This window comes from Jaculus jaculus, chromosome 13, assembly GCF_020740685.1.
Source record: "Jaculus jaculus isolate mJacJac1 chromosome 13, mJacJac1.mat.Y.cur, whole genome shotgun sequence".
Classification (NCBI taxonomy): domain Eukaryota; kingdom Metazoa; phylum Chordata; class Mammalia; order Rodentia; family Dipodidae; genus Jaculus; species Jaculus jaculus.
In genome coordinates, this window is record NC_059114.1 from 44,658,638 (window position 1) to 44,668,758 (window position 10,121).

The 10,121-nt window shown below is 41.9% G+C and overlaps 1 protein-coding gene across 1 annotated transcript; it reads right to left on the reverse strand.

The window, feature by feature from the left end:
• Positions 1-382: 382 nt before the first annotated feature.
• On the reverse strand, positions 383-3,643 carry Pcdhb2 (protocadherin beta 2). The gene has a single exon (XM_012950181.2). The coding sequence runs from the start codon at positions 3,447-3,449 to the stop codon at positions 1,044-1,046; it is 2,406 nt and encodes an 801-aa protein (XP_012805635.2). The 5' UTR covers positions 3,450-3,643; the 3' UTR covers positions 383-1,043.
• Positions 3,644-10,121: the final 6,478 nt, after the last annotated feature.

Below are 10,121 nucleotides of genomic sequence, written 5' to 3' on the forward strand. Positions count from 1 at the left end.
AGCCTGAGATCCCTGCACTGAGAAGCTGTAGACAAGGACACTCTGGCTAGTTAGTCTATCCCAATAGGTGAGCACCAGTTGCAGTGAAAAAGTGTACCTCATAAATAAGGTGGTCAGTAAAAAAGACATCCAATATTGGACTGTGGCCTACATACACACACACACACACACGCACACACACACACACACCAAATCTGTATGCACATGCACCAATACACATTAATATGCATGCAAGCATACATGCACATACTACATACAGATCAAAGCAAGCAAAAAGGGTGCTAAACAGAGATTTTGGGGGGGGGGGTTGAGGTAAGGTCTCACTGTAGCTCAGGCTGACCTGGAACTCACGATGTAGTCTCAGGGTGGCCTCTAACTCAAAAACTCAGGGTGATCCTCCTACATCTGCCTCACGAGTGCTAGGATTAAAGGCAGGTGCCACCATGCCCAGCTAAACAGAGAATTTTTGAAAGACTATTTGAAGTAGAAAACATGACAAATTAGGACATGCTCTTAAAATTGCTAAGATATATACTATTTAGCTCCAGTTTAGACTAGCAAGTAATTTTGGCAGAAATTTATTGAACATGTATAATTTGAACGTTTGGGGGGGGAGTACAATAATTGGGATTTCTTAAAGTACATAAGTAGATAAACCTACGGAGGATGCTAAGTTATACATCGCTATGTTAAGAGTTTGACTAATATGAGTTCACAAAATAAAAGTTAAGGAAGTCTAAGAGAATAGCAAATATGTTTAAATGTAGTACTTCAACCCTATTTGTATGCCCTGACTTAAAAATCAAGGTCTTCAGAAAACACAAAATTTACTTCCAAACCATAAATCAAATAAAGTTATATGACTAATCAAAATCAGCTACAAAACATTTAGATTCATTACATGACAAATCCTATGTATTTAGAAATACTAATAGCATGCAAAGAAGTACATCCAAATGAGAAAAGACATCCTCATTGAGCAAGAAGAAAAAAAAATAGCCTCCCACAAATTAAGAAAAGATTCAGTAGTTCATTGTCAATATTTAGCTGAATTCTATATTCCTGAAACTGGGGCTTGCATCATTCGCCCTCTCTGAACTCTTAACAAGAAAGTTGGACATAATGGGCTTCAAGAACTTGAACTCACTGGTTTCTGAGCCTCCAGTCAGACACACCTCATACTGGTAGCTGTGGGACAGCGTCCCCGCCCCGCTGACGTCCACCAGGTGTCCAGGAAAGTGGCCCTCGGACACAGAGCAGCCAGCCAGCGAGGACGCCCCGCTCCTCCTGCACAGCCTGACCGCCACCAACACGAGCACAGAGAAGAGGAAGAGCGAAGACACGGACGCCAGGGCGATGACCAGGTAGACAGTGAGCGCGTCGGGCGGCGCCGGGTCGCGCGCGCCCTCGGCCACGGGCAGGTAGGGCTGCGAGAAGCCGTCCACCAGCAGCACGTGCAGCGTGACGCTGGCCGACAGCGGCGGCTCGCCATTGTCCTGGACCAGCACGAGCAGCCTGTGCCTGGGCGCGTCGCGCTCGCTCAGCAGCCTGGCGGTGCGCACCTCGCCATTGTGCGCCCACACGCTGAACAGCCCGGGCTCGCTGGCCTGCAGCAGCTGGAAGGACAGCCAGGCGTTGCGGCCCGAGTCGCCGTCCACCGCCACCACCTTGGTGAGCAGGTAGCCGGGCTCGGCCGCCCTGGGCAGCAGCTCGGTGCAGGGCGTCGACGCGTTGTGCGGCGGGTAGAGCACGAAGGGCGCGTGGTCGTTGGCGTCCAGCACCAGCACGCGCACCAGCGCCTGGCTGCTGAGCGCGGGCGAGCCACGGTCGGCGGCGCCCACGCGGAACTCGAAGGCCCGCAGCGCCTCGTAGTCCAGCGCGCGCAGGGCGAACAGCTGCCCGCTGTCCGCGTGGATGGACAGCAGCGAGGCGAGGGCCAGCTGCGGGTCTTGGTCGCCTTCCTGGGGCGGCAGCAGCGAGTAGGTGATCTGGGCATTGGTGCCTGAGTCTGTGTCTGTGGCGCTCACTGTGCCTATGTGCAGGCCGGGGCTGTTGTTCTCTGGGACCAACAGGGTGTAGGAGGTTTGGCTGAAGGCTGGGGCGTTGTCGTTCACGTCGGACACCTGCACTGTTATGTTGTGCTCCGTTTTCAGCCTGGGTGTGCCCATGTCTGAGACGGTGATGGTGATGTTGTATCCAGATCTGGTCTCCCGGTCAAGAGCCGTATTTGTCAAAAGAGTGTAAAAGTTCTCCACCGAGGGGTTCAGGAAAAAAGGAAGGTCATCTTGGATGGAGCAAACCATCCTGCCATTGTCTCCTGAGTCAAGATCTGAAACACTAAATACAGCAATTATGGTTTCCTGCAAGTTTTCTGGGATCTCAGAGGTAAGTGTGGAGATGGTAATTTCCGGAGCATTGTCATTCAAATCCATCACTTGAACATACACCACACAACTTCCTGAAAGGCCTCCACCATCTATAGCCTGAATATTTATTGTGTAATCCTGAATGGATTCAAAATCCAGTTTCTGTGTTAATAGGATTTCTCCTGATTTCGCATTTATTCGAAATGTTTTTCGAATGTCTTCAGAGGCTTGGGAAAACACGTAAGATATTTGTCCATAGGCTCCAATGTCTAAATCCTTCGCGGAGACAGTAGCAACATGGGATCCAACCGGACTGTTTTCTGGGACCTGCACCTCATAGCGAAGCTCTGAGAACTCAGGGGAGTTGTCGTTGATGTCCAAGACCTCAATAAGGACCAGAGCGGTGCCAGAAGTGGGTGGACTCCCGCCATCCAAAGCTGTGAGTGTTAACCTGATTTCCGATTCCTCCTCCCGATCCAGCGCCTTGTCTAGAATCAGCTGTGGTAATAGTCTGCCCTGGGGACTGTCTTGTAACTTGAGGTGAAAGTAGAAATTGGGACTGATTGTATAACTCTGGAGACTGTTACTTCCTACGTCTAAGTCTTGGGCACATTCTATTAGAAAAGTGGTCCCTGGAACAATGCTTTCTGAAATTTTCAAATTTATGTTTTTGTCTAGGAAAACTGGAGAATGATCATTTATGTCCCTAATCTGTAGCTCAGCCTGGAAAAACTGCAAGGGATTTTCTAACAACACCTGAAAAGGTACTACACAAGGTTCGGTGGGGCCGCACAGTTCCTCCCGGTCCAGTTTCTCATTCAACAATAAATCCCCCGTCTGCCTATCGAGCTGTAAATTCAATTTTTTCCCTTTGGAAACGACCCGGGGACCCCGCAAAGCTAATTCTTTTACCTCCATCCCCAGGTCTTTTAACAAGTTAGCCACAACAAAGCCACTTTCCGTTTCCTCGGCCACTGAGTAGCGCCTGGGCTTGGAAGCAGCCTGCACTAGTCCTAGCCAAACAAAGAATAGCAGGACTTGCCTTGGTTTCAGAACGCGCTGCTTTCCCTCTCTTGTCTCCATTGTCCTCTGGTCTCCCAGCAAATCCGCTCCAGCTCCGTCTCACGTCGTCTCTGACTCTACTTCCCAGTATCTTGAAGGCACTGGGGTAATAACCCAACAATCCTGAGGCCTTGATTTTCCCGAACAACTTCCCTGGAGGGCCTCTTCTTCCTTCTTGCTTCTTTGGCTGAATGTCTGGCTACCGGGTGTCTGCATTTAGCTTTGTTCTTGTTACTTCTGAGGCTGCAGCGCCACCCCGCGTTCCTTTTGAGGATTTATTTTCTCCAAAACAAATTCCAACACTTTCTTTCCAATTAATATCTAATTGACTATTTTCTTTTCTTAAGTTATGAAAGGCGTTTTAATAGACAGTAGACGTAAGATAAAGTAGAAATAAAGCCGAAAAGCTACAAATCTGATACCTCCCTCAAGTTTGGAAGGTCTCTAGAGAGAAAATACTTAAATATTTTAAATGTATGAATATTGCTGACTAAAAAAAAGCCAATCTGAAGAATCTATGCTTATTTCAACTACATGGCATTCTGCTAAAAGAAAAATTGTAAAAATACTTAAGATGTCAGTAGTTATAGGGAAAAGGAGTGTAAGAGTAAGAAGATAAAACACAGGTGATTTTTAGGACAACTTAAATTTCTTTTATTATACTATAATGGTAGATAATGACATTATGCATTTGTAAAACCTGAAAGAATCACACAACAGCAGTTAACCTTAGCATGAACTACAGATTTTAGTGAATAATAAGGTATCACCAACATTGGTTCAGCACTTTTAGCAATATGCCCTGCCAAGGAAAGCTATTAATAATAGAGAAAACTAATAGAAAAGAAGAGATGGGAACTATCAGTGCAATCCAATTTTCTATAAAACCTAAAGTTGCTCCAAAATAAGAATTATTACAGCAAGTTAAGACAGATGTATTGGGTAGTGTGTATGTACATATGACAGGAAAGTAGAAGGGAAACTATTTAGGAGAGTAAAGGAAACTAATGGGACTGAAAAGAGTGAGTGGGAGAGTGTATAGGTCATGGGGAATATGCTCAAACTATATCATATTTTATATGAAAATGACTTTATTTAACTCAGTATCATATATAACAAATTAAAATTATAAAAAAGAAAATTTGTAAAATTATTTTAAAAATATAAAAACGAGCCAGGCGTGGAGGCACACGCTTTTAATCCCAGCACTTGGGAGGCAGAGGTAGGAGGATCGCCTGGAGTTCCAGGCCACCCTGAGACTACATAGTTAATTCCAGGACAGCCTGAGTGAGAGTGAGATCCTACCTTGAAAAGCCAAATATATGTATGTATGTATGTATATACATAAACAAAAGTTTTCATTTGAAAATTTTCATGTAGTAGAAGGATTAAAACACCTATATTTAATGAGCACATCTCTACCTTTTATCCAAACTAAATAACTATTTATACTTTCATATTTGTTACATCTTTCTTTTATTTTACATACATATGACCTATTTTTTCTAATTAATGTTAAAGTTACACAGTTATCATTCTTGGCATTTAAACATTCAGAAGACATTTCCTCAATATAAGGATATTATTTCCAACTAATCATCATACTACTATCACACTTAAGAAAATAAAAATAATAATTCTATACTATCATGTAAAAGCTAGTTCCTAATAAATGTCACTAGTCATCCTTTCATTATACTCCTCCATTTTTTTTGCCAATTAATATAAAAATTCCCAGCTGGGAATGGTCACATATGCCTTTAATTCCAGCACTAGGGAGGCAGAGGTAGGAGGATTGCCATGAGTTCAAGGCCACCTGAGACCACTAGAGTGAGACCCTACCTCAAAAGAACCCCCCCAAAAAATCCCATTCACTGTTGAGTTTCCCTTACAAATACACATACTTTCTTGGCCACTTATTATAGCAATTTCTCAGAACCTTCGTATTTTAACGAAGTTCTATGAATGTATTGTGACTATTTTCTGTAGAATAATATGACATCTCTTATGATATTAAATTTATTGTAAAGTATTCAGACCACTTATTTTATTGGGTGTCCTATTGCCTGGAGTTGTTTCCTCATGATGTTATTTAACTTATTAATTTATCTCCTTTATTTCTAGAAGACTATAATGGATGAGGAATAACCATGAAATAATATTTAAAAATAATAATTAGTGACATTAAAAGTAAGAACACGTTGAGGATACATTATATTCTTTTTTATTACAGTGTAATTTGATTCTTTTGGCTACCACAATACAGTAATTACAAAAAAATAAGAAGAGTAATCATGGGGATTCATATGACTATTTCCCCATCAAATAATATGGAGATATCCATATTTCTAAACCCGTTCAACAGAGAGAAACCTCTAGCCCTTCTCAATGATTTTCATATGGCTTTGTTTCATTCAGCTCTCAGGTAGTAAAAGAAATAAGTACTTGCAATCCTTGGGTTACAAGCACAAAATGCATTACACTTATTGGGGCCACAAAGAAGTTTTCCCTAATTTGTTAACATAAATATTTTGTGAAGCTCAAACAAAATAGATTTCAAAATAAAGGTGATTCCAGTAGAGAAAATAAAGGCATTGTTGTTCTGTTCACACTGTTCAAATGCAACTAGTGGTTTAGAAAGAGATATTTTCATTAACATGCTCATATTTTTGTTCAAGGAGAATCACTATACTTTTCTAGCAAACACTATTCCCTTGAAAAGTCTTGACTAAGCATACCACAGACTGTAGTGTGATTTTGTGTCTTTGTGTACTTCTTCCTTTCTCTCTTTCATGTAATATATGGCTTTCCCCAAGAATTTCAGATATTTCCTTTTTCTTTTATTTTCTTTTCTTTTTCTTTTCTTCTTCTTCTTTTTTTTGGGGGGGGGGGAGGTAGGGTCTCACTCTACCCCAGGCTGACCTGGAATTCGCTATGTAGTCTCAAGATGGACTTGAACTCAAAGTGATCCTCCTACCTCTGCTCCCAAGTGCTAGAATTAAAAGCATGTGCCACCACACCCAGCAGACATTTTCTTTATTATTATTAAAATGGGCAAATACTTTGGTAAATTTGGGCAGTTTAGCAGATTATTGTATTTTAATGCAGAGCCCAAGCAAAATTTCACTTTAAAAAGACAATATGGCTATGTGCTTGCTAACTGTGAAACACATTATGAAAAATAACATACAGTGAAGAAGTTAAAATATGTGGAGAACAAAGAGTATAAGAGAAACACAAATTAAAAGCACAAACAACTTGGTTACACTAAAGAAATACACATGTAATATCACATTGCAATTCTTATTTGGGCACATATCATAAAAAAGAGTAGGTATACAATACAGAAGATTACTTAGACCACAGTAATAATAAAGTATATAGTGAGTAATCTAAAACTTTCCCTAGAGTTTATCAGTATGTATCCAGTACAGCTGAAGAGACTGGAAGTGGTGTAAGTCTAAACATGGAGGGCATAATCTTAGCTTGATTACTGTTTCTAAAAAATTGGGTGGTATGGAAACTTTCCTGTATAGTGGTAACAGGTTATAAAAAAGCTTAAGCTACAACTTAAATCTCTGAGGTCTTTAATATATGGCCTTGTGGTGGTTTGAATAGAATAGATGTCCCCCAATATATTCAGTTGTTTATTTGTTTGTAGTTTGCATTCTGCAGTCACCTGGCTGGAGGCAATGTCATTGGGTGGATCTTTAAGTGTGGTGGTGGGTTTCAGATTTCAATCTAAATATATGCAAAGTGTGTTATGCTATGTGGCTTTTGGCTTTTGGCTTGTACTTGTCTGTCTCTGCTTGGTCCTGTGAAAGCAGGCCAGTTTCTTCTGCCATTATGGAACTTCCCCTGGATCTGTAAGCTCCAATAAATCCCTTCCTCCATAACTGTGCCTGGTCTGGAAGTTCATCTCAGTGAACCTGAATCTGTCTGCTACAGGCCTCTTGTCACATCATATATTTCTTTTGGCATCAAATGTAACGTGGAGGATGCATTACCAATGTCATCAAATACTATTATACGCACCAACACTATGCCACTTTGTCCAATGGAGATACCACCTATTTCCCTCATACAGAACTCAACACTTAGTTGCCTTACAATTCATGGATTTTAGAGCAAACAAACCCTTTGTATTCATTTTCATGTTATCATGCATCATAATGAGTAGGTTACGTGAATATTTTTCTAAGTCTCTATGGTATTATGTTACTGAAAGTACTTGCTGTATTCTCATGCTTGATAAGTGACAAGTGCTTTGGTAACAACAGAGACACAGTTATATCATGTTTTATTTTCATCTTGGAGAACCTCCAGATCTTTGACAGTGACATACACTTATTGCCAACTTCTATTGAAGGCCTGAAGGGAAGGTGGTATTATCAAAATCAAGAAAGAAAAGATTGTTTTGTTGGATCATCTTAGGTGACACCTCCTTTGAGTTGTGCTGTTGCTGTAATATTAGCAAAGAATTAAATGAATAAGAAAACTAGGAATTAGCAAGCATAAAATTAGTATTTAAATAATTTGCACAGAAATTCATTGAAATTATGACGTAAGTAATGAAGATTGCATTTATTTGCACATTTTCTGAGCTGAGTCTATTTAGCCCAGACTAGCCATGATCTCTATATCCTGCTTTGGCTTCTGGAGTGTAGAGATTACAAGCATGCACCACCATGCCTGGTTTTACAATTACTTTTCCCTGTAGTTTTATATCTGCATCAATTCTGTGTGATCAATATTATCAGAATACTGAATGATTTCATTTCAAATAAAAAGTTAAAATTATGTAGTGAATATATACTTGAATTAAGGAGATGGAGATCCAGACTGCCAGCCTTCATCTATGAAATATCAAGAAAAGCAATTTTATAAAACTATCAAGAATAACAAATGATATTTTAAAACAAATAACCTAACATTCTCTGAGAAGTCCGAAGGCTATCATTTTCTGGATAGAAATTCTTTGTGAAGCTCCAAGATGTCTTCTAGGAAGATGGATAGTCTACTCAAGGTTTTGGGATACTTTACATTTAAGGCATATCAAAGGAGATTAGGCATGAGCTTTTCTCTGCTTAATAATAAAGAAGAAATAGGGGGCTGGAGAGATTGCTCAGTGGTTAGGGAGCTTTCCTGAAACCTAACGATCCGAGTTAGATTCTGTGGTACCTATTCAAAGTCAGATGTACAAAGTGGTTTTTGTGTTTAACCTTGTTTACATGGTGTATTACATTGACAGATTTCTGTTTGTTGAACCACACCTGCAGTCCTGGGATGAATCCCACTTTCTCAAGGTGGACAATGCTTTTGATGTGTTGCTGGATTCAGTTTGTGAGGATTTTGTTCAGGATCTTTGCATCTAAGTTCATCAGGGAAATAGGCCAGTAGTTTTCTTTTCTTGTGGCATCTCTGCCTGGTTTTGGAATTAGTGTGATACTATCTTCATAGAAAGAGTTGGATAGCTTTCCCTGTTCTCCAATTGTGTGGCACAGTTTGAGGAAGATTGGTTCTCACATCATTTTCTGATTTTCTTGGTGCTTCTTGGAATTCATCCTTGCATTTTTTTTGTCTTCATTTAGCATCACCAGCTGACCTTCTGAGGTCCTCTTTTATCAGTCTCCTTCATTTCTCTTAACTGTCTTTGAATTCCATCCATTTTCTTATCTTTTAGGTCTAGACTAGTGATGGCAGCATCCACACGATTATAAGTCCTTTGTTGCTTTTCTGCAAGCTCTACCAGTAGCTTGGTTAGGGTTGCATTGCTCATAGCTTCATTTTGGTGTTCTGATCCTAATGACTCTTCTATGTTTTGATTAGAGATGTTCATTGTAGGACTGGGTGATCTAACTGGATTTTCTTGCATTTGATTTTTCATGTTATTTCTTTTGTGCTGTGGTCTGCTCATCACAGTGTATGGGCACGTAGGTGGGTGGATCAGTGTGGGCTCAAGCATAGTGGGAAGCTGAAGAAGTGTGAGGCAGTTGCCAAGAAGTTTGGGCTTTGGCTCTCACTTGCCAAAGCCACCTGAGCTCCTGCCTGGCAGGGGTACCAAAGTTGCCTGAGCTCTCTCTCAGTAATGCACCATAGCTGCCTGCCCTTGGCTAGGAGGGACACTGAGGGACCAAGCACCAAAGCAGCCTAAACTCCGGGGTGGTGGAACACTGGGACCTGGAAGCAGCCTGAGCTCCCCCAGCAACAGGAGAATTGCTGTCAGCTGGCAGGGCAGTCAGGGAGGGGCTGGCACCTGAGCTGACGCAGGGGCAGGCAGGCAAAGATAGCCTGAGCTCACGTGGGCAGTTGGAGTGGGCCTGGGCTTGCACATGAATGTGTGGCAGCAGGAGCAGTAAGTGAGTAAATGGGCCGAGCAGGCTAAGCTTGCACAAGCAGGGATCTGTGTGGTGGCGCGTGTGTGGCAGGTAAATGGATCAAAGAAGCCTGAGCTCCAATGGGCCAGCAGGTGGAGAGTGCCCAAGGTCACTCGTGGGCAGGGGTAGCAGGGCGATCACCCCTGTGCAGTGAGGCAAGTGGAACTATGTTGGCCTGAGACCCCTTTCCTACAATAAGTGCAGGAGTATCCTGAAGCTGGGACTGTGGGTACAACGGCTGCTTGGGTAGGGAGCTGGTGGGCTACTCACAAGCAATGGAATCAGCGATTCCCTGTTTTTTCTCCCTGTGCCCTCC